At 39.5% G+C, this 25,140-nt stretch overlaps 1 protein-coding gene across 1 annotated transcript in view; it reads right to left on the bottom strand.

Moving 5' to 3' along the window:
* The window catches only part of ttc27 (tetratricopeptide repeat domain 27), a 163,241-nt gene continuing 138,101 nt past the window's right edge, over window positions 1-25,140 (bottom strand). Inside the window, exons 17-20 of the mRNA XM_030070908.1 lie at window positions 13,137-13,334; window positions 12,196-12,307; window positions 7,398-7,498; window positions 1-1,270 (exon numbers count right to left, since the gene is read on the bottom strand). Of these exons, the coding sequence (XP_029926768.1) occupies window positions 1,145-1,270; window positions 7,398-7,498; window positions 12,196-12,307; window positions 13,137-13,334 (537 nt within the window). The 3' untranslated portion in view covers window positions 1-1,144. The remainder of the gene's footprint in view (window positions 1,271-7,397; window positions 7,499-12,195; window positions 12,308-13,136; window positions 13,335-25,140) is intronic.

Here is a 25,140-nt window from a genome sequence, read left to right on the forward strand (position 1 = left end):
GAATATCCAAATTTAGGGTCATTTTCTGATCAGCTGTTAGATTTGATTCACACCTTTATGAGACGAGTTTTCTCAAAATTTAAGACTGATTTTGGGCAAATTATCTGTAATGATATGAAGCACTGCATTTAAGTATAAAAGTCAGTGCTATATATTTAGTCTAATGCATAAGTTTTAGGCAGGAACATGATCAGTCTGTTCACTAAATGATTTTATGAACTGTTATCACCTTTTCCCTGAATTTAATAACAAGCTGCTGCTGTAATGACCACCAGGACCAGGACCAGTAAGGAGAGGGATTTTCTGGGATTTCTCTCTCTGTACTCTCTATTAGCACGACAGGTAAGCATTATAATATTTGCTTGAATAAACTGGACAAAAAGAAACAGAAAAAAATCACATAAAATGTTTCTAGACATTTTAATTTAAGACTTAAATGACTTTAAGGGGCTAATTTTATTCAGAAAATTGAATTTAAATCATTTAAAGACTTTTTTGGCATTTCTGCTTTATTTGACAGTCACAGCAGAGAGAGACAGGAAAGGCAGGGGACAGAGAGGGTCTGAGGTCATCTTCCAACCCAGGACGCTGTGATCAGGACTAAACACATGGTACATGCTCTTATCCAATGAACCAAAATTTAGGATTGATTTGTGCTGGCTTCATGTTGGGACTGTTAGACTGTAAGGCTACATTCATGCAGCTGAAAGCGCCCCATTTCCATTTTTTTTCTGTCACATGAGAAACATCACAAGAAGCCTTTTACTTCTATCACATATTTTTAAGTCAATGATTACATTCAAAAAAGGATATTACAAGAGCTAATTTTCAATAAGTGGCCATCAAAGCCACCAATCCCTGTTACTGTATATATAAAAATGACAATGGCATGTAAATAACATTTACAAATGAATGCAAAGTTATTCCTTTGGCCTTACATTTGTAGTTTCACCTGTTTTTATTCTCTTACATCACAAGTACACTTATGGTGTCATTCTCGACCTGAAGAGAGAAGGGATTCCTCGTGTTGAGGAATACACAAACATGGAAATGTCCCTTTCAGTCGCTTCTCAACATCCACCGCTGAAGACTTAGCACGGCGAGCGGGCTCTTCCAGGAGGGCGGGGGGTGTCGGTGTGGGTGCTCACTCTGATTGGCCACGCAGCGTGCCGCTCAGCTCCTGCAGCTCTGTGATCAGCTGCTCCAGCTCGGCGACGCTGCCTCTCAGGTCGGCATGGATCTGACCTGTGGCCACGTCTGTGTGCATTTGCTGAAAGGGAAACATGATGAGAAAAAGCTGAGAAGATGCTACAATGCAGTGATGGATGATGTCTGCAAACAACACTGCCCTACACTGCAAAAACTCAAAATCTTACCAAGATTATTTGTCTTATTTCAAGTCAAAAATGTCTTATTACTAGTCAAAATATCTCATTACACTTAAAATAAGACATGATCACCTCAGAAGTAACTTGTTTTTAGATAACTGTCTCTTGTTTCAAGTGAAAATTTGCTTGTTTCATTGGCAAAATTTGTTTCTTGTTTCTAGCTAATTTTCACTTATTTCAAGTGAATTTTCACTTTTTCCACTGGCAAATTTTGCCAATGAAACAAGCAAATTTTCACTTGAAACAAGTGAAAATTGTCTAAAAACAATTTACTTCTGAGCTGATCATGTCTTATTTTAAGTGTAATGAGATATTTGACTAGAAATAAGACATTTTTGACTTGAAATAAGAAATAATCTTGGTAAGATTTTGCTTTATTGTAGTGTAACAGCAGGTGATTTGCATTAGGACATATGCACATGGAGGCTGAGAAGTACAGTATTAAAACTGCTCACTGTTAACATGGGAGCCTTTTGTGGAAAAATGCACAATTTCTGTTATTCTACCTGAAGGCGCTACATATACATACACACAGCGTAGTGTCATCAGCGCGTCATAGCTGGGGGGCGGAGTCACCTGGGTGGAAAACATTGATTTGCTCTCATTGATTCCCATGCATTCAGCTCGATTTTTGAATCCAATTTTCTAATAATAGAGATTTTCAAATTAATATCAACGGCTTACATTGATTCTTTATTGCCAGCCGACAAAGAACGCTACCTGTCAAAGTTGACCAAAATTGGAATCGATTGTTGTCCGTATCGTTGTAAATGAGGAAAACTAAGCTAAAGCTATACCTTAAACAGCACTTTACATAAGCGCACGTAACAATAATCTATCAATAATCAAGAGCATCAGTAAGGTTCTATTTGTCACTCATACAGGTACAAGAAGAAAAATGCATTTTTGCAGTTTATAAATTTATTGGAACTAAAGTGGAGACCGCAGACCCAAACGTGGTGTGGTAGGGTTCCACAGACGGCCAGATTTATCCTCTTGGCGGATAGCTTGCAACCACTTTGTCCTTCTAATGGGCTCTGTGTTTATATTTGGCAAACGTATTAACTTTAATTCCGGATTTTTAGCAAAATTCGATGTGCAAAACGTAACACAGCAGCTCTTAACCATTGTCTGCTTGTTGTTTTCAATGGTCGCTAAGGCTTTGTTTTCCACCCAGGCTAAAACCGGATGTGACGTTTGTGGGCGTTCCTGTCTAGCTCCGTGTGGATGTATGGCATTTAACATCAGTATATCACTCATCACCAGGTGAGATTTGGGGCTTTATAGTACCACACAGGAAGAGGGCGCTGTTCTCAGGGTGGAGGGTGTGAAAAGCCATAGGCCTACTTCTTTTCTTAATGGGACAGGGAAAGAGGGAAGCAAAGGGGTTTATGGGAAATGCGGTCTTAATTTTGAAAACCACAAGCTCAAACAGTGGTAGAAGTTACCAATAATGTTGACCATGGTAACATTTATTTCTGGTAATTAGACCATTATGACAGATTTGACAAAGATATATTTATGTTAAAAATGCAACATGTACCACCCTTGAAGCATTTTTGGACTCGTTCCTTCACTGACAGACATGTCATTACTTGGGCTGCGCTCAGCTGTTTTGTTTTTTTTTTCTCCAAGTGTCACGGAGCACTTCTACTTATTTATAATGGGGAAATGCATTCTGTTGTCTTTTTGTGCGCTAAAAAGTAGAACCCCCCTGGCCTCCACTAAGGGGCATGTCCTTTTACATGGAGTCAACTGAATGACTGAACAAAAGCTCCTTGTGTAGTCCTGTCAGAGGCCACTTGCAACACGCCCACTGTCTTTTGAATGCAAGCAGAAAGCTTCGCCTTTTTGGGGAATTCAAGCTCATCATTCTATTGTGAAGCTGTATGCATGTAAAACACATACAACTTAAGAGGACCATACTGGTGACTTTGAATATTTGGCCCAGTTTCTACAATTTCTCCACATTTTACATAGCAACAAAACATTTTCCAACTCATAACTTCAGATTTCACAATATACAATTAAAATTCCTTGATTTTCATATTTCAATTTTTGGTTGAAACAGCCACCTTATAATGTTCTGCTTCTGTAGCTAACAAAGTTGTCAACATTGATAAACCATGGAACTGATAATTGGCTGTGGAAAGCAAATGTTTCCCCAGGGACTATTTTCCGGTGGAGGGGCCGTTTCATGCCAGCCAGTTTCAAGTCATCAAAACCCAACAGTGCTGCTGCTTTTAGGAAAAATAATGTGGACAACTTTATTACAGTGATGGCATACTGGAGTGAAGAAAGTGTGAAGTCTCTGAAAGTTCATTTTCATATCATAGTGGAACAAATGGAATCCAATGGCTGGATAAATGGGAGGGAAAATGATATTGGAGTTCTAAAATATGACTGCCTTCTGTGGGAAAAGATTAGGTATGGCCCTTTAACACAAGAACTTGCCCCAGCAGCTGTGAAAAACAGGATTTCTTTTGACAAAATCTTGCAGAATTAAAATGTTATATAATTGTGCCATGTTCCACACTGTAATTGTAATTTCAGCCATTTTGTATTTTACTCCATATTCACTGAGTTCTACTGTGTCAACAAAATGAAAGTCTGAGGAAACTCTGACCACATGCCAAAGATGGATTCTGATTAGCGATCAAGCAATTATTGATCCTGGCTGATTATATAAGGATGGATTTCCAAAAATGTTCAATAATCGGTATTATAATTTGGATTTACATGATTACCAAAATGAAAAACACGTATGCCATCTTTGTTTTGCTGGCCAGTGGTTGAAGCAGGCACGTTTGAAAAACCATGATATCTACTGACACCACAGAGCACACAGACCAAAATGCCTTGTATGGTATTCTTTTGAGGTCACTCATCTACGACAACTCTGGAGCCTGAAGACAACGTGGAGGAACTCAGAGGAGGAACTCAGAGGAGGAACTCAGAGGAGGAACTCAGGAGGCCACAGCTGCAACTTGAGCGGCTCCAGCTGCAACAGAAGCCCTGTCGGCAGGTGACAACTCCCAGCAGAGATGCCTTGTTCCCCGAGTCACTGCCAGTGTGACCATGTGCTGCCAGAGATGGCCGCTTTATCATCGTCAGCCACCACATCATTCATTTCAAAAAGAGCCACAAGACATGCCCAAATTGTTTGCCAGTGGAGACAGAGGAGGAATAACTGCTGCCATGAGTCCCACTGCCCAAAACTATCATGTTTACGACTTACAACTTGACTGTAATGATATGATCATTTTTTTCCTTTACCAATGATTGCCATCACTTATAATGGCCAAAAATGAAATTGCTTTTTGACATTTTCACTTGCTCAGTGTTGTGGAACAATTGGAGTCAAAGGAGAAGGAGGTGTGCAGTGCCCACTCGGTGTAACAGCAGCCACTTTATATTGTCTTTCTCTGATGAGATTGGACTGATTTAAATAATCATTTACACACATTTACACTTAGTTACAGTTTTCACATAATGCAGGCATTTCTACATGAACTAAAAATGGTATGTTGTGATAATTTCATTAAATTTGCTAATGCTAAACAAGTGCTGCAGGTTCTCAGTGACATGGTGAAGCCTCCTCAGGTTTTTGGCTCCATTACAAAGGACACTGCTGCCCCACAGCTGAACCTCCCACATTCTCTGTACAAGGGATCAATATTTGGACTTCACTTCCTATACAGCTCAAAAGCAGACCATAACTGGGACCATTTCAAGCTCAATCTGAAGCAGTCTCTAAATTGTAGCCAGTCTTGCACTCACACTTCTCTGTCTCTGCTGGTTTTCCTATTCATTTGGTTTCTAGTGATCATATTTTACTTTTGTCCTGTGTTCTGTATTTCTCATGTTGATCATGTTTAATCCATAACTGTTTAACTAAGGCCCACCTAGGGACAAACACTGCAAATTAACTAACAAATCTTATGATACATGACATCAGAATATGTATGACCTGTAACCCTACCAAATAAACATTAAATAAATAAAATTCCACTGGTGAAATTATTATTTAATGGATGCAAATGACATTTAATGTCATTCAAATTTCAGTGCCTTGCTACTTACTGAAGACAGTTAACCTTATTGAATATGCATTGTTCAACATCTCCATGTTTCTGCTGTATGGGATGATACATCTTGTCTTAGTTTGGAATGCAAAACATGGGGGATAAAAGCAATGATTCCACTCAGTGTTTCTCTGGACCAATAACTACCACATCTTATGAATTACACAATGCCCTGACACTGGATTCACTGATACCTTCAGAGCAGTTCCAGGGCCTTATTTGTAATCTTTTTGCTTTTGACGGTTAATTGTTTTAACTGAATTTCAACATTGTTTGAACTATTAATTATGCATGTTTTTTTTTTTTTTCTCCTTGCATTTGTGCTTTCGGTCATTTTGTATTTTACTCGGTGTCCCTTGGGGTTTACTGTGTCAGGGTTGGCAGCATTGGAAATGAGGGGCATTTGCATTTGCCTGCATCTTGAGTCCCAAAGCCACCCTGGCAAAAACCGGGGAAGAAATTCTGACTGCATACCAAAGACAGATTCTGATCAGGGATTGACCAATTATTGGTGCTGGACGATTATCAGGGCTGATATCTAGAATTTTTCAATAATTTGTATCATAATTTACATTTACATGATGGTCGATATAAAAAGCATTCAGACTCACCTCTCCATCTGGAAGGCAGCAGGACAAAAGTGAGTGGGTGGGGCAATGTTTTTAATAATTTAGTTCCAATTTTCACATTCACTTTTGTGAAAGATTGGATTCAGACACCTTTCACAAGCATTTAAACACAAGAAATCTGATCCAGCATCGATGACCTGACATTTAAATATTTCAGAATTAGAAATACAGTTTTCATGTAATTTTGTTTTCAAAACTTTGCAAATTTTCTGGCAATTTTCCTGTTTTTTGTATTTTTTTTTTTTTTTTAAACTAATATAATAATGTTAATTAAACATTTGGTAATTCAAAGTAAAGTTTGTGTTGTCATTTCTAATATTGTATATTTGGACACTGCAATTTGCAAATTTAGTACAAAGGAGCTGATCTGGTGAGAATGGTGAACATGGAGTTTTCTGTTTCAGTTCAAAGCTGAGTCACATCTAGGGAATAACAGTATCTTAATTAAAAGTATTTGAAATACATATTTTACTTCCTTTGCATTTGAACAATCTGAGGAAAACACAACATAATTTGCAAAATGTCATGTCTGGGAGCAGTATTTTAAAATACTCAAAAGTACATTTCAGCAGAGTTCAAACTTTCTCAAAGCTTCAAAGTTTTCTAGCCACATTTGAAGACGTCTGAAAAAGAAAACACAATTGTGCTAATGTGGTTTCACTTAGGGAAAAGTAAAATGAGACACTGTGTCAGTTCAAGGTTCATGCTCAGTGATTTCTGAGACCTGATCTGTGAGTACCGCTGACGTGCAGCTGGCAACAGAGATGGGACAGAAGCAAGACGTGTCACTCCTTACCTACTTTCATGATCAACTCAAAATGATGTGTCTACCTCAGAATATCATTCATTAAATCTTTTTTTTTTTTTTTTTTTTTTTTTTTTTAACTTTTTTCAATAAATTAAAATCTTCAGGGCACAATCTGATGCTTGGTGTTTAAAATCTTCTCATTTTCATGTATATCATTTATTTTATATTGGCACTCACATTTGTAGCATTATTATCATTTATGAGTGTCTTTTAATTAAATACATTTTTGACACCGGTATTTTTATAGTTTATTTTGATGCATTTGATATCTGTATTTTGTAACATGTGAGATTAGGAAGCATCTTTGACCATCTCTGGTCATATCAGGTGCAACCTTCAGCCAGTCGCCTCTTGTCACCATGACATGTGGTCGACATTTCCTTCAAGATACTGAATGGGTAGCACAGGGAATCGAGATGCAAACGTGAAAATAAAGTGCAGCAACATGTCAACTCGTGAACGGAGGGTAGTTATTGGTGGACTGTACCTTAGCTTTGGTAGCCAGACTCCTCAGACTGAGGCGGGTTGACGAGAGCATCTGAAGAGCTTCCTGAGGATTACTCTTCTTCTTACTGCAACTGATGGTGACTGAGTGAGAGAGAGCAGGAGAGAGAGGAAGAGAGAGAGAGAAAGGGAGAGAATGTTTAGAAAATGAATGAAAGGCCATTTAACTATTAGCATCTGCTTTTTGTAATATATTTTCTTCTTGTCCTGGTTTATGTTTTGCACTGTCTATGCAGTTACTTTCCGGCCACTAAAAAAGATAAAAGCTGAATGTATTACAGTCCTGCAGGGCCAAACGTGGTGAAGTGCACAAATGGAGTCAAATCTAAGTAATATCAAAAGAAGGCAGTTTTATTGTAAAGAATATAAAATGTAAAAGCTTTCCTGAGCTGGAAGGTTGAAACACTGCACACCCATAGAGAGTAGCAAAGCAGACATTTATTAACATGACAGTGATTCTCATTATTGCTGGAAGTTTTTGTGGCAGTGTGTGTATGACAGAGAAAGACAATGAAACACCAAGTGACTGTATGAGAGTCATATCCTGCAGGGCAACTCATACATTAATTATTACACTATGACCTTTTTCAGCCTCAGCGGTTTCATCATTTCCATGATCCCCGTCCCTGACAACACCATCAAAATGGCATTTAGAGCCTACCTTTAGCTCTGAGCTCCGAGCTCCGTGACCCTCCCAGTTCATTTACACTCCGGCAAATGAAATGCTGGTGACATTCCCATTCAGAAATCAGAAAACGGTGATGTCTGCACTGAATTAGACTGCAGTCTAATCAATCAATACGCTCTGTATTTTAGCTACAGGAAAGAATATATCTGTCTATCTACCAATCTATCTATATCTATCGATCGATCGATAGATACAGATATACTTCATGTTTCTGCTAATCCTCTCCCAAAGTAAGAACTCTGATATCAGTTTTCCTCCCTTTTATCCAGCCGCTGGTTCCCATTAATTCCAGTACGATATGAAAATGGACTTTCAGTCACTTCAAACAAGCTTAGTTTGTTCTTTTACATGTTTTATTATTATTTTCTTATTAATGGTAGTATTATTAGTATTAATATTTTGTGTATTTTTTGTAACTTTTGTCTTTAAAAGTATTATATGATGATGATGATGATTAGTATTATTATTACAGTAGGGATGACTTAAGACACTATGCAAAAGAAATGATGATTATGCTGTATGGCAGCAGCTGGTCTGAGGCCATAACATTAATGGGTCATTTCTGTGTAGTGTTGCCATGCTCCGCCTTGATGTTCAACAAGTCAGCTTTTATCTCCTTTTGCACATTGGGAAAAGGAAAAGCTTAAGTCCTGCTGCTGTTTCCTCTCCTCACTCTATCTCTCTTGCCTTGGCAGCACAGCCCCTCTCTGCCTCAGCTGTGACTGGAAAGGTCAAACTGCTGTGATTTATGAAGGTGGTTCCCTCCCTCTCCCTCCTGTTCTGGTTTATCTGCTCTCTCTGCTTTCTTTCAACAGGAGCCTTGTCGTCCCTGTGGATGCAGCGTCCAGGTCCATTGTGGGGCTGGTGGAGCTACATGGAGTCTGAAGGCCAGGGTGGAGGGGTCCAGTGACAGCTCAGATACTGAGAAACTCCCTACTCTGTGTACACTACAGTTCCAACAATATGGCTCTTTGATCTCTCAGCAACTCCTTGATACTGAAAGCCTGACAACTCCTTGTTAGTAACTGCAAGGAGCATTTTGCGCTTTGTCGCATCACCCCACAATGCTCTGGCAGAAGGTTCTGCTGCTATAGTGCTGTTTATATTTTATAAGATAATTGGGAAAACAGGGGCTTTTGGAACCAACCAGGCTCAATTCATTTGAAACGTCTGTTAGGAAGTTGAGATGGGAGTGCAGTAGCGAACACACTGTGTTTGGTAGTAGAAAAAAACATGATGACATTTCAACTGAGTATATCATGACTGAATTCACATTTTGAGTGAGATATTGCTATACGAGCTTGAATTTTACAATAAATATGTAATAAATCAAACTACACTATATCCATCATATCAGAGGCGGCCAATACAGAGTGGGCCAGAAATGACTTTTAATGAAAGGCAAGTACTGGACAAATAGATCAATCTAACTCCAGGGTGAAGCATTAAGATAAGGTGGCAGAAGAGAAATGGGTTATGGTGTATACATGTAAAATGAAAATCATGATACAAATTGTATCTTGAGCGTTTATGAGTGAAGGCGTAGCCCTCTAAGAACTGTAACTATTCAGTTCACACCGTATGCACAGCACTGAAGACTTTTCTTTCCTGCCCTCCTATTGAGTAGAGCCTCACCTATGTCCACACGCTGCACATTTAAATGCTGTTCAGCTTTTTCTTCAGCATCCCAAGGAGCCTCTTGGGCCCTAATCCTAAAAGGCTATGCCTACAAAGAATCTTGAGATGCAATTCGTATCTCTTGTTCCATTTTGTTAAGGCTTTCGCCCCTTAGGAGCAGTTGTGATTGGGATAAAGGGCAAAGCTGGATGTAGGTGAACACCCCATCACATGGGGACCATAGCCATAACACATCCAGCCGCCCATGAGGGGGGTGCACACAAACCACATGTGACTGTTCCCACAGAACATGTGCTGGCCGAGAGAGAACCGCCCTCATGCTGGTAGAGTCCACTGACACTACCACATACAGCAGAGACAAGGAAGGGAGTGGGGAGCTCTTCCACTTTGTGGCAAACCCCAGCTGCACTAGGTGTTAGACCAGCTCTGTCATCTTCGATCCAGTTTGCCAAGGGCTGGCAAACTGGAGAGCACCGCCACTCTCTATCAGCTTCAGCAGCCAAGTATTCTCTGAAGAAAGATGTTGCCGTGCTCTGAAAAAGGGTGAGCAGACATTTGGGGTGCCTGAATGGACATGTGAGTAAGAAAAACCAAGGCCCTCTCCTCTCCTGTGCAAGATGGTGCAAAGCTCTGCACAGCAAGCAGGTGGGCCTTTTATGAAAGGGCTGGTGTCAACGCCATAGCAGAGGTGGAGGTGGAATGGAAAGATGTAGCCAGTCTGGCAGGTGATGCAGAGGTGGAGATCAGACTTGCCGGACGCCATTCGGTATTTTGCAAGGATTCGCTCTTAGTCTCCCCGGTATGTGCAGGGGCACTGAAGAATAAAGGTGAGTATAACTATGTTTGCACAGTAGTTATAGGTGTAAGGTGTGGACAAAAGGTGTGGACGACTGGCGCCCTCCTTAGAGGTAGGCTGGGAAACAAAGTCTTCAGTGTTGCATGTGTGTGCGGGGTAAACCCAATACTGACAGCCTCTAGAGGGTGGAAGCCTGTGCGAAATAGAATGAGGGGTTCTAATATCAAGGAGTGTGGGTGCAACAGTAACAACACAATGGAAAAGAAAGAGAGAGAGAGAGAGAGAGAGAAAGCAAAAGGCTGACACAGTGACTACATTAATGCCATTAACCAAGAAATCAGGAGCTGGCATGAAAATATACCACATATTTTCATGCCAGCTCCTGACTTCTTGGTTAATGGCGATTTTGAGGACTAACAGCTTTACCAGAGTTAGACTTTAGGATGTACTGCTGGCTACTCCTCCTCCTCATATCTCCATCCTCTGTCTACCCTCCATCTCTTAAAAGCCAAAAGTAATTTGTTTGGTTTGTGGATGGCGGCTGGGGCCAAGGGCAACAGTGTAAGTGGGTTGTTTCTCTTCTTTTTACCAGCAGCATGGTCACCCATCTATCATGGCTGCCGACTAAAAGGCACGCAGGGGAGATGCTACATTAAGCCTGATGGAGTGGCGCTTTGCCTGCTGACAGAAATCACAACACGCATGCACGTGTGGCGAAAGTGTGCTGAAGCATGTCATTTCTGCTGTTATTTGGGGGAGAGAAAATCAAAGGGAGAGACAGTGTTTGTGCGTGGGTATTGAGAGACAGAAAAAAAAGTCTAACAAATTAAATAGGACAAAGACTTTCCCTTGTAATGATTTTGGCTCTGTTATGTTGGAAGCTGCTTCTCCCAACCTTTTCCTGGAGAAATAAAGATATACATATCTTTTCCAGCCATCACCAGTATTTCAGCATTATGAGATGCAATTTACTTTTTCTAGTACTTCCTTGCATCTTTTGCTGAAATTCAGTGGGTTCCGAAATTGAAGTCTCCATCTTTCCCTGCAGAATAATACCCACCCCCATTACCTACTCTTGTGTCGTTGTGGTTCCTTGAAGGTCCTACTAATTCTTCAGGTTCTGAACCAATTTATCTTTGGTCAAAATGTTCAGATCCGTTCAAAACTAGGTTTGCATACTGCAACAAAACCAGTTCCTTGATGGTCAAAAAGGCCTGTGTGAGAAACCAGGTTGTGTTTTTCAGTATGTGGAAATCCTTCTTTTATGTAGAAACCTAGTTAAGATGCCTGGATTACTCCCATATTAACTGGATTACTCCAGCACAGAAATGTCTTTCACTTATGTTTTTTACTGTCTGTCAGCCATTACTATAGGCACATTTTGATGTCAAAAACATGTATATTCCTAGTATGGCACTACTATATTAAGATTACTGTTACTTTTTGGCTGATTTTTTCTTTCTGCCTCACTGGAAGCAACTTGCTAGGACTCAGTCAAAGAAAGAGAAGGAATAATGTGTCTGGTTCACATTTAATCAAAGGGTCATGACAACAGATTATCTTAAATAATACTTTATAGTACAGACAACAGCCAGATTACACTGTGGCTGAAGGGTATGTGTTATACTGGCTGTGTATGAAGTAAGAAGGAGCTCTCACCGTTGCCTATATCTATGGCTCTGTTTATCATCTCTTTGAAGGTATCCGGGTCTTTCTCCCAGCCGCTGGCTTGAACTTCACAGCGATGGGCCTTGGACATAAACTGCAACGCCTGTAAACCACATGCCAACATCATCATTATTTTCGGTAACTGACAAAAAGGTCAAACACAGTATTAAATTTCTTTTCTGTCTTTGCCCTTTCCCATTTGGATAAAAACCACCTATGATTTAATTAATTATAGGCACAATTAGCCTCACTGTTCCCACCCCTGTGAATTCATTGGGTGGGGACAGTGAAGCTAATTGTGCCTTCAATTGACTTTGTCCCAGTACCTACACTTGTGGTCTTTGTACAAATACACACACACACACACACACACACACACATATATATTAAAAGCCCACTTAGTGATTCAGACATTGTGTAAAAATGACAGGGACAGCCAAAATCATAAATAAATGAAAAATTAAAAGGATGTAAATAAATAAGAAAATAATTAGATCACACTTGGCAAATATAACTTTGCATGGGATCTTAATTTGTCGCTTATTCCTTGGGGCATACAAACTCCTAAGGAACTGTGGGATACACTCACATGGAACAGCCTTAACCCTTAATCCGTACTCAAGGCTGCAGAGTTGACTGAACTCATTGTAATGAGCTGTGCTGAACTCAAAAACGCAGGGCAGGTTTGTTCAACTCAACCACATTCTTTATGTAATGTGTTGTTTTGTTTTGTTTTGTTTTTTATTTCAGCAATATTCTGGTGAAATATTAGTTATTGAGACTATAAATAGCTTTGTTAGGAGCACCACATCCACTGCATGAATTCTTTCAGGCTATATGTGATTCCATCTTTTGTTGTGTGTTACAACACGATGAGATGGGGAAGCTGTAAGGAACATGTGAAAAGAATGGAGAAACACCGAGGCACTAACCTTTTCATTATCCTCTGGGTTGGTGCTGTGGCCATCACCGTACAGCAGGGCATACTGCCGCCATATTTGTGCATCGGTGCTGTGGCGGGAGGTGACCCGACCCAGAAGCTCCTGGACGTCTGACCGGAGAGACGCGGCCTGCTTGCCATGATTGTCGCTCAGGTTTTCCACCACTGCCCTGACCAGGATCTGTAGAATCTGCAAAGGGAAAAATAAATGATGTGAGTTCAAATATTAAAACAAAACTCCTGGTGGCTCAACCATAGACAATGTGATTTTTTTAAATGTTAGCTGGGGAGAACTCCTGAATGGCAGGAGGCTAACAGTTAGCATCTGGAGCATCCAGCCAGTATCCAGCACTCAGGAACAATGAGAGGAAGAGAGCACCACTACTGTCCTGCAGAACAGCTAGGAGGGGAGTGAAATAATATTTATAATAAGATTTTTCTAAATGGGTGAACTGTCTTTCTAATACCAGTGTGAGTCCTAAAAAAGCAGCCAGGCAACAGGGCTGCTGACTTCACCAAACTTCAACATGTTGAAGCTCAAAACACATGCTTGGACAATTCTAGTCTAAACTGGAGGATATGATTTAACAGAATATAAAGTATGAATCAGGTGTGTCAGCCAGCACTTTTTTTTTTTTTTGCTCCCACACAAGTTTCCAGGAGTCCACTACTGCAGGTTCTTCCTATGAAAAGAAACCTAGAATAACTCCATCTGGCTACATTAAGAGTGGGATGACCACCATTATTACAAGTACTGACACATAGGAAGGCTGAGCATCATACTCTCCCCTACAGTCTCCCCGAATGTATACTGGACCTGTATGAATCTCCTGTACATTTGCAACACTTTCTGCCGGGTTGCATTTGTAAGCTCACCATCTGAGAGGGGGTGTTCTTATGTTCAGCTTCAATGTCACAACACTACACTCAGCTCAAACTGCAGCATTAACCCTATTTGCATTCCTACTGACTAGATGCTAGAATGGACTTAGAAAATGAACAACAAACAAACAAAAGGCAGACAATTACTTGAGGTAGACAGAAATGCACAGGCAGTGTTGTCGCAGCAGGAGCATGCGCCGTAGTCCATTCAATATATGTGACAGTGGTAAATGGGAGTAGCAAAATAAAACTCATAAATCTGATTGTTTTATTTGCTACGGCAAACAAAACTGGTAATGTATGTGCAGCCATGATTTTCATACAGCAATGAAAGGGCTTTGATAAATAGTCTATGGGGTTGAGCAATAACAGAACATGACCTTGTTTACATATATGAATTAAATTTTCACTCACGGGAATAGAAGTTTCATTTCATTTAAAAGTTAAATTAAGTTGGAAATTGAGGAAGTGTGGACACATAAAACTCTCCCAAGGACAATGCACAGCAATCCATATACTTTGCATATACTCACACCCACATACACAAATTAAAAATCCACTGTATGTGGAGAGACAGACACATACCAACAGCCATATTCTGAAGTCCTAAACATCTACCATACACTTGTAACACCCACACACACCTCCATGTCTGGACCCACTATGCTACTGACAAACAATTAGACTACAAGCTACACATTGTGGAGCGTAGACACTCATGGGGGGTCTTCCCCCACTAAAACCTGGGAAGAGCTGTGGCATTCACGGTCTCATCCAAACTGTTATTTTGGAAGGGACCGTGAGATCCACCAAGACTGACACCACTGGAGAACATTATGTGATTCTCAAGCTATGCGTAGTTGACCAAAATAAAAAAGAATATTAAAAAATTTAAAATTAATTTTAAAAAAAAAATCACATTTTGTCAATTCTACGGTGTTATACGAATCCATAATTGGAAGTTACATTCCCCATGCCCCATTAAGCTTTCCAAAAAATTTCAACATGATATATGAATCTGTTCAGAAGTTATATGTCTTTTTGTGATTAGCATCCACTATGATGCCCCTTTTTGACCAATCAGCATGTCAAAGTTAATCAGCTTTGAACCTTTCCCCAAAGTTTTGTGCAAATCATTCATTCATTCAAATCATTAAATTCAATCATTCATAACTTTTTGAGATATCCTGCTAACAAACAAACAGACAAAACAAAGACAGAATGGGGCAAAAACATGACATCTGTTCTTTGTCAGCGGAGGCAATTATTGTTCATGCCATAATCTCTGGGTGAAAACAAAGGAATGCCATTGGGAACATTGTAATGAACCAACTACTAATGGTCAGCAATGAATGGCGACTCATACATGCTAGAACATCACAATATTCTTAATTAACTCTCACACAACTATGACTGATATCTCATACATGGGAGTGAAAATGGTTATTATGTTTCAGAAGGTTTTGATGGACAGAAACCAAATTTTGCACACTAATGGAATGTTAAAAAGTTCTGCACTATTGAATTAATGTTCTAAAACTGCTGTTTCTGTGCAGCTTTTCTAATTTGATACATTCCAAGCATTTATTTCGAGGAAATGTTGTTGAGTGTCCGTTCCGAACATGCTGTGTACATAACGCTTGCCATTAGAGCCCTGCGGCCATGGAACTCCTTACCTGAGGGTCTTAGGTTAACTTAAAATAGTAAATCTGTTTTCTGTCTGTTTTTAGGTGTTACATGCTATGATTTTTTTTTTTTTTTTGTATTTTTTCATAAGTACTTTGTGAATGTTTTGAACAAGGCTATACAAATAAAATGTATTATTATTATAATTATTCTAACTGTTATTATTATTATGTGTATGAGTTTCTTTTCTTTGTAAAGTGTGCACACTGCATGCTGTTTGTTATGAAGGGGTGCATCGTCTCAGCATTAATGTATGGAAGGGAAGCAAGGGTTACTTCACAGAAGCCAGCTCAGGTTCCTTAGAGGCCACAGCCTTGACTAACAGTGGGTCTGTCAGTGCAGCAGGATCCCCAGGTGTTTTCTGGGATATAGGGTTTCCACATCATTTCCCCTATGATTCCCCTTTTAAGCATTGGAGCCAGTCACAGAAACCCGATGCCTGAGTCATGGTGGGCTTTTGCTGATAGCAACTACTGTGAATCACAAGTTAAATGGGCAAGAACACATGGCTTTGTTAAGATGTAATAATGTGTCTGACACGGCGCATTTGGTTCTACTTTAATATGGAGTGGTCCATGGTTTATTAGCTGAGGTCTTTAGCCTTCAAATGACTGCAGAACTGTTTCATGGAAACTCAGCAACATCGACAGGTGAATTCTACAGTTTTTCTCTTTAACCACTATGTCCTTTACCTTAACTTCCAAACAGGGTCTTCTCATTCTCCAAGGACTGCAGACGCTAATTTATGATTGAATGTCAGCATAGCTTATGTGCATCTGTCCAAAAATGACTGTAGTAACTATGACTGGTCCCCTTTGGGCCGTGTCACATTTCCTCTTACAGGTTTCCAGATGATTTCTGGTGATAGTGAAGACAACATGGATGTAAATATGTTCATTTCTACAGCTGTGTTTCTATCCAAAATGTTTCACATATTTTAAGCGCATTTAGAAGATTTGATAAAGGAGAATGCAAATTAATGTGGGTTACCTTTAGCTACATTATACAAATTCTCATGCTGATTGCCTTCTGTCACAGAACACCTTCAAGTTCAAGTTCAAGTTTATTTAGAGCCCCAAATCACTCCCTTCCTCACTGCTGCAGGGCACATACAGTCACATGATGGTTACAAATCAGGGGTCTGTATTACCAGAACAATTATGAAGGCTCTTAGTTCCGTGCTAAATTAATAGGCTAGTGATTACTCATGGAAGGAAGGTTCTCCACAGCACTGCACCTCTTCAAAGCAGTTCACAGTACAGCATTTCACTGAGCAGCACAGTGTCTCCTCCGCTGTTGTGTTTGTTGTATGACTGAGGATTCAGTCCTTGGCTCATTATTATGCAAATAAAGTGTTTTCATCCGCCATTTGGAAATTAGCTCTTTCAAAAAAATCCAAAATAATTTTGGCTGTTTCAATCCACCTTTTCTAACGCGATACTTCAAAATTTGCATAAAAATACACTGATGGAAAAATGGCTTATGACACCTCAATCAAGATTTGCAGATGTCAATAAATAAATGGCCCAAAAATTTCGGCCATTTGAACTCCATCGTATGTGTCATACAGTGGACACTATTTCAGAGAATGTTTTTAAAAAGTCAAACTGGAAGCTAATTAACAAACTAATGTGACTTTAGTAACTTCAAGCAGAGTTTTCAAAACTTACATTTCATAAATATCTGAAAACATGGGTCATGAGCTCCATGTGCAAATTGCCAAAAATCTTGACTGAAAACTGTATCACTTCCTCGAGACAACTCTCCTTTGCTGCATTTGCAGCACTGAGCAGTTTGCAAGGATGTAGGCTCCTCTGTCAGAGCAGTGAAGGAGAGTCATCTCAAGGAAGTGAATGGATTCAGAGGGTGATACAGTTTTGGAGTCAAAGGTTTTTTGCATTTTGTGGCCCTTGTTTTCAGATCTGCTGTCAGAGAGTTCCTACTGTTAAATGTCTAGCAGAGTCCCAAATCAGGACCAGAGAGGTATAATCGAGCTGTGATTTACTGAATGGGCTGAGCAGCAGGCAAGACCAAATGTACTAATTCTGTGATTTTGTTCATGATTTGTGAATCTGTGAGCAAGCAGAGCTGACTGCTGTAAACCAGTGTGAACATAAACAGAGGTCTAACGGAGAGGTCTCATCAACACCTCCAGACATGCCAGGGTCTGGAAATGTTCCAGACCATACTATGTTGGACCACAGGCATGGATCTGGGCCAAACCATTCTCATCTTACATCCCACACACCTGTGTTTAATCCATGCACAGCCTGTCCAGGTTTACTTTCATGTTATTTTAAGCTAACATTGTAAAGAGATAGGATACTTTTTTCTTGTCTTGGCTTTTTTTAGACCACCCAATCACCATATTACAAACATGAATTTGTTTCTTGGTATCGCCCTGTGAAAAACACAGTACATGTTTCAGACTTCAGCGGAAGCCAGGAACTAAGCCTTCTAGGATTTCCTCTAAATATATCATTACTAAATGAAATATATTACCAAGCAGCAATGCTAGCCCATGTGACCTGCTTTCTATCAGCAACGTTCAGTATTACCACTATTCTTTTAAGACCTGCAGATAACTGTACAAACCAACAACCCTGATTATGCAAAAGTTTAAAAATGTACAGCCATCCCTGATGTCCCATACCCAGTGCACTGACATGGTGAAATTTTCAGCCACACTCTTTTGGATTCAAGGTTCCTAGTGAGTGCAGAGGCATCTCACTGATATTTAATTTGAGCAGACATGTGTTCTATGCATCCAAGAAAAGCCTGTCCTGCACATCGTAGACTTATAGAGCTAAAGGAGAGCACTTACATAAGGCCTGCCACTGTATGTATGTGTGTATTCTTGTCATCCTATTCTTGTCGGACCCATTTTGAGTTTTAGACCACTGAAGTCAGGACATTTCTGCAAAGTGAGGACGTTTCAGCAAGTCCTCACCGGAGTTAGGTTTAGCATGAAGATTAGCATTAGGATTTAGTTTAGGTTTGAAAGAATAAACTGCCAATTTTAGTCTTAGCCTTTAGTTGGTTTTAACTAGCAAGTAACTGTCCCATTTTAGGTTAGAGTAACGGTTAAATGTTGAGGTTAGTTTAAAACTCTTTGAGTCCCAGGAGACTGTGGGCAGGCTTTCAAATAGTGGGCAGGCATTTTGAAAGGTTTTATTTCACCCTTTGAACAAAAATCTTTTAATTTATTTATTTATTCATTTATTTATTTGATAATTTTATGAACATTTTTACAAGTTTTTTGGAATTTTGTGGTAACTGTGATAGTTTCCTTGAACTTTTTCTTTTCCCCAGTGTTATGGAGTAATTTTGTTATTTTTTACAGTAATTTTCTTGTAATTTAATTTGAAATAAATAATTATAATAACACTAAATCTTGTATTTATTCATTTATTTTAATTTTGGTTTTTGTGCTAATTTTATGTTAAGTTTTTACGACTTTTTTATCATTACTTTCTTGCTAATTTTAGGGCCATTTCTTGCTGATTTGCTTATCTTCTTTTTTCCCCAGGTTCTTTTCAAAGATATCAATTGAAATTGTTCAGATTTCACAGGATTACAGCTAGGACTTGGGTTTGGGGTTGTGTTTGGAAGCAGTGTCTGAAATGGGATGGTACTCATTGCTACAGAGTACCGGCACAACTGTATTCTTAATTACATTTAGGGGTAAATGTATTTTGTCTTGGATTACGTTTGTTTCAGACGCACCACAAACACCAAAAGTACCTGGTTAGTGAAAGGAAGGTACGAAAGGTTTCGGCATTCAAAACACTAGGTTACTTAACTGCATCTCTGTGTCAACACATAGCTAGCTTAATGCTGAGACAACAATGCTGAAAATGTCCTTGTTAAAATGGATAAAAACACGGCAACAGAAAAAGGACCAGGAAGAAACTTCAGCAACTGACGAGGGATCCTCTCTGAATGCTGCTGCTGTAACTGTGCCGTTCACAGTCGGCTGCGGTGCAAATGACGAGAGGCTATTGCCGACACTGAGCCTCGCCAGGCAGCTACCTAGGCAGCGGCGACACTTTGCATGATGAGCAGAGTGCACCTGACCGCTGGACGCTTCATGACATGAAGAATAGATTCACAGTGCAACTCTGATGAAGCTACATGCATTCATACAACCAAGTTGCATGAAAAAGTTGGATGTGTAACCTCAGCCTAAAGTTAATGGCTACTTATGCAGTACTAAAAGCACAAGCTAGGAATTACATAATGACTGCAGTCAGGAGAAGGTCCCCACCTGTATAGTAATATAAGTGTGTGGGTGAGCCCTGCTGTAGGGATAGAGTGTAAGGAAGGTAAAGGGAAGGATGAATTCACCCATGTAGCTAAATCTGCCATCTCAACACTCTTAACATTTTCTTGAAGGTGGTGAAAGAAACGGTAAGTGATGATGTTTTACTGTTGTGGGAAACAGTTGTAAAGTGGGCAAGATGGAAAAAAAAAAACCCCACAAAAAGCAAGAGTAAAGTGCCTTTTGAAACTGCAATAGGCAACTCATTAAAATAACAAATAAGATGTGTTCTGCACTACCAGCCCCTCTATGATGCTATGAGTCCATGCCTAAGCCTCCATGTCCCTGAAATTGGCTTCTCAGTGTTGGGGACGTTTTGCAGTGTGCACCATTGACTGTGAGGGTGGCTCGGATTGCAAATAGAGTACATCTTAAGCAGAGGGTGCTTAAGATGTTGGTGCACAGAGCCAAACAAAGGGGTTGATTTGGATTATCACTGAGCTATCATCCAGCCTCTGCAGTAAAAGGGTGTGTCTGGGAGTGTAGAAGGGTGTAGGAAGGGTGGTGTGTGTGTGTGTGTGTGTGTGTGTGTGTGTGGTGGAGTATAGCTTTGTTTAACTGTAGGGACACCAGTCAACCCAACCTTGTGGATAATTTCAACTTTAAGTGTCTCTCATGTCGGTCCATTTGATCTGCCTTTTTCAAATAGGTTAGCAAATTTAAGTTTAATCCCTAAATTGAACTTTTTTGATAAAGCAGACAGACAGACTAGAAAGCTTTACAATGTTGGTGTTGAAAGCCCTTTGTTTAATCCAAACAATGAAGAAGAGGAAAAAGTCTAACCTCTCCTCTGTTTGCCTGTCTGCCTGCACTGTGTGTATATGTTTGTGCATTACAAGCTCCAGATAGCCATGACTCTATATATCATGTGCAACTGGAGGCTTCTAATATGTCTCGGTTAACTCCGTGAAGCACAATGCTCAGCCATGTGATACTCAGGTGCCCTTAAATGTATCAGCCGGTCTGTCACCAATCCTCTACGCATTCCATTGGAGAGCAAGGCATGGTGGCCTCTTCCACACTCTCTCTTTCATTGCCTCTCTAACTCTCATTGCCTGTGCAAAAAAAAAAAAGAAGGAAGAATAAAAGACAGCAAAAAATAAATACAAGAAACATGAGTGCAAGAGGACAAGTGACAGAACCACTGAAAGCTGAGAGGAAGAAGCAGAGACGCTGCCTGACAAAAGAGTACTTCTGAGAATAGATCTGAGCGGGTAAAGGAGGCATGACGGCAACTGTCACCAGCGTCCATGTGAAACACCATTCAAAGGTGCAAGCTGGGCAGTGGTAAAAGTAGAATGGCAAATATAGAAGAGCTCTTTGAAATATGGGTGCTTTTAAGTGACATTCTCAAGTGAAGTTCTGACAGGATTGTTCTCTAAAGAAAAGATAGAAGTATATTTAAAACTCTACAGGGGAACAACATTATGCAAAAAATACACTAATCTTATCACTTCAAAGGGATAGTTTGCCCATTTTGAGAAATTTGATATTATTTCACTCCCTCCACCCCCCACAGCTGTTCTGTAGGACAGTAGTGGTGCTGTCTTCCTCTCATTGTTACTGAGTGCTGGATACTGGCTGGATGCTCCAAATGCTAACTGTTAGCCTCCTGCCACTGAAGAGGACTTCTCTCTAAAACTTATTTGGACAGGATATGTTTTCAGGATAATGTCTGCTAAGTAATCATTATCATAGGACCCTTGAAATGCATTTTGCCTTTCAAATGCAATGGTTTAAGAATTTGAATTCACATGGGATTAATCATACCTGGGGTTATTTTTTCACAGTATGTAGAAGATGCTGGAATTTTTATTGACAAGGGAGCACACAGTCTATAAAAGTTACTCAGATGCGAATTTGGATGGGACTAAAATAGCAGAGATGCTCCGGTAATTATTCATAACCCCACCTCCCTCTGTAAAACAAATCCCATCCGAATAGGGCTTAAGTCACAGATTGGGACTGCAACAGAGGAGAAGAATGCCTTACTGCAGATTTGTCCTGTCTGTCCAAATCTGTCCTAATCATTTTGAGTCAAATACCAAAGTGCCTCCTAAACAGCCATGAGTAAGCACTTCATGCATAAAAGTTTCCCTTAAATCCCCCCCATGTAGCTTTGAAATCAGAAAAGAAACATTGTTTTCCTCATTGTATGACAATGTGACATACCTATTCTTTATCTGCCTGCTGCAATATTACACAGAGGCTATTGTGGTTCACACTTACACACTGAGTGAAATATCCAAAACCAAGATGCTATATGCTATTACAGCTGCAGCATCACATCAAATGGAAAACATCTACATTTCTTGCATTATTTTATACACATTTCCCTGGAATTCAGCAGGACATACTTGGTACCTTTGGAATAACTGGGATCTCCACTAGAATTTAAAATAAAGTTATGTAGGTTTGAATAAATTTCGGCCGAACAGCATGCATTTATATTGATACATGGCGTCTATTTTAGGAAAATCTGTCTGGTAACTATTGTAAATAGGTAAAACTACTAAGCTTGGTTGGTAACATCTTTTCATTAGCTGAAATAAAATTAGCCAAATAAACTGAAGACCTGAGAAAATGACCTCTTTCCACTTTTAATACAATATGGTAAGAAGAAGTGTACAGATCAGATGAGGTATGGAGGACTTGAATCAAGCAGGCGAGCAGCATAGAGGATGCTGCTGACCTTTTCAACTCGTGTGCTTTCACATCTCGCCGCCTAATTGATGAGGCTGTTTGCAACATAGCTGGCATAAATGAGTGTGGGAAAAAATGTCCCAACATGATGACAGAGATCAGGACAGAGGGGATGATATCAGCAAAGAATGAAAAATACAGTATAAAAAGCACCGTGTTACCCTGTAAGGAATTTGAAATATTTGAGATAAAAGGATAAAACTACTCTAAAAACAGACCAATGCATGTTAACTAGTTTACATTGGAGCAGTGTGGGAGGAGGGGTGAGGTGGGGTCAACACTCCCCAAAAGAGCATCCAGTATCTCAACAAATTTCTCTGAGACATTCCCACTGAGCTGGGCTGAAAGATGTCTTCTTTAAAAGGTACTTAATTCAGAAAACTACAAGACTACATTTATTATAGGGCCAGGCTAGAGAAATAATACTGTTGACAGTACGACTGCTGCATATTTCACCTTGTTTACTGTGAAGGTGATGCTAAATTTTCTACTTGTCATGCACTGGCGCATTTGCAATCAGTGAGGTGTGATCCAGTGAAGCTTTTCCTAGAGCTCTGAAAAATGAAACTACAGTGAAAGAGATTAATTAGCATAACACACAAAACAAAACAAAACAAAACAAAACAGTCTTTTGACTCAATTTTACCCACTGAGTATATTACACACAATTTGCATACGACTGAAGAACTTTCATCTTTTCAAAAGGAATTATAACATCTTCAGTTACCTATCTTGCTTGTTACATATCAGCATTGTGGTTTTGGAAATATCAGAAAGTGAAGTTAATTTTTTAAGTGGAAGCCATAAGTGCTAAAAACTCTTTAATTTTTTTTTTAATCAGTTAATTATGCAGTTAATTATTCATTAAAGATTCTTCCTAACCCGCCATAGCTTTTCTTATGTTAAAAAAAACTGCCGTTGTAGCGAATGGTAACTCTTTAATGTTGACAGTGGAGGGCTTTTCTCACAGCCAGCCTATGATCACACTTGGGTAATTAATCATTTTTGTGTACCTTTCCTTGTGGTCCACCTCTCTGATTTACTTGACAGTCACAGTAGAGAGAGACAGGAAAGGCAGGAGAGAGAGAGGGGATGACATGCAGCACATGTACCATGTGAGCTCCCGGGGCACCCCATTTCTGGTGACCTTTCCCCAAAGCAAGCAGCTGTATTTTAGAACTCTTAAATCATTCATTCCACTAGGATATGAAAATGACCTTTCAGAGACTTCAAACTTTCCTCACAGCAGTATTCCATCACTGTAATAAAGTCGTACACATTATTTTTCCCAAGAGCAGCAGCAGCACTGTTGTGTTTTGATGACGTGAGGCACATGAAACAAGGCAGTGTGAAAGTCTCCACTGGAAAATAGTCCTCAGAAAACACTTGCTTCACACAGCCAATTATCAGTTCCATGGCTCCAGTGACTTTGTTAGCTGCAGAAGCAGAACATTATGATGAGAAATCTTTAGTACCACCATGTAGTTTGCAAAATGGTTTGTTGCAACATAAATTGTGGGTAAATTGCAGTAAATGAGCCAAACATTCAAAATCACTGCTGTGGTCCTTGGTGTGTGCTTGTGTGTACAAGCCCATACTTGGCTTTGTCAAAGACAAATGATAACTTAGGCTATTCACGTAATAATGTACATTTTTCTTTCACAGTTTAGTTATGAGCCAAATTACATTTGAAACATATTGATTAAAGAAAGTTAAATTTCTTTATCTGTTTTTAATGTCTGTTTTCACAACAACAAAAAAAAACCTAATTTGAGAGAACATATAGATGCTGATGCAAGTAAAGTAAAATTAATCCAATTTTTCATTATTTAGCTTAGATTCACTTTATTTAGTATCAGTCTAATTGTATGCATAAAGTAATTTGACTTCACTAATTACAATGGAGATGGTGTAAGGTATGTATACATAATTAGGGAACATACTCACAAAGTCATTTCCCAGTGAAAAATGCACCTCAACAGCAGTGGAGGCAATGATCAGAAAAAAGACGGGCTTTGTGACAATTATCTTCTTCTATTTTCCTCAGGATAGCAGAGCCCCTTTAACCATCTCACTCCTATGCTCTCCACTCTCCTGCTTCATCTGCTTATCATATTTCATTATTGCATGCGCACTGGGGTTTGCACAGGGTGAAGGGTAAAAAAAAAAAAGGACACAAAAATACATAGCAATTTCATTTATCCAATTTAGAATAAATTACTTCTGTAAATGTGGATACTGATACTGGTAATCCACATTCATTTACAAAGGAGCAGGTTTCACTGTAGTGATTCAAGTTCCATCTCATGTTTTCACTTTTATCAATACATCCACTCCGGTAGGTGACACTCCACGAATAATTTCATTACAGTTTCAAGAAATGCAGGCCAGACTTGACTACATT

Source organism: Myripristis murdjan, chromosome 15, assembly GCF_902150065.1.
Source record: "Myripristis murdjan chromosome 15, fMyrMur1.1, whole genome shotgun sequence".
Taxonomy (NCBI): Eukaryota; Metazoa; Chordata; class Actinopteri; order Holocentriformes; family Holocentridae; genus Myripristis; species Myripristis murdjan.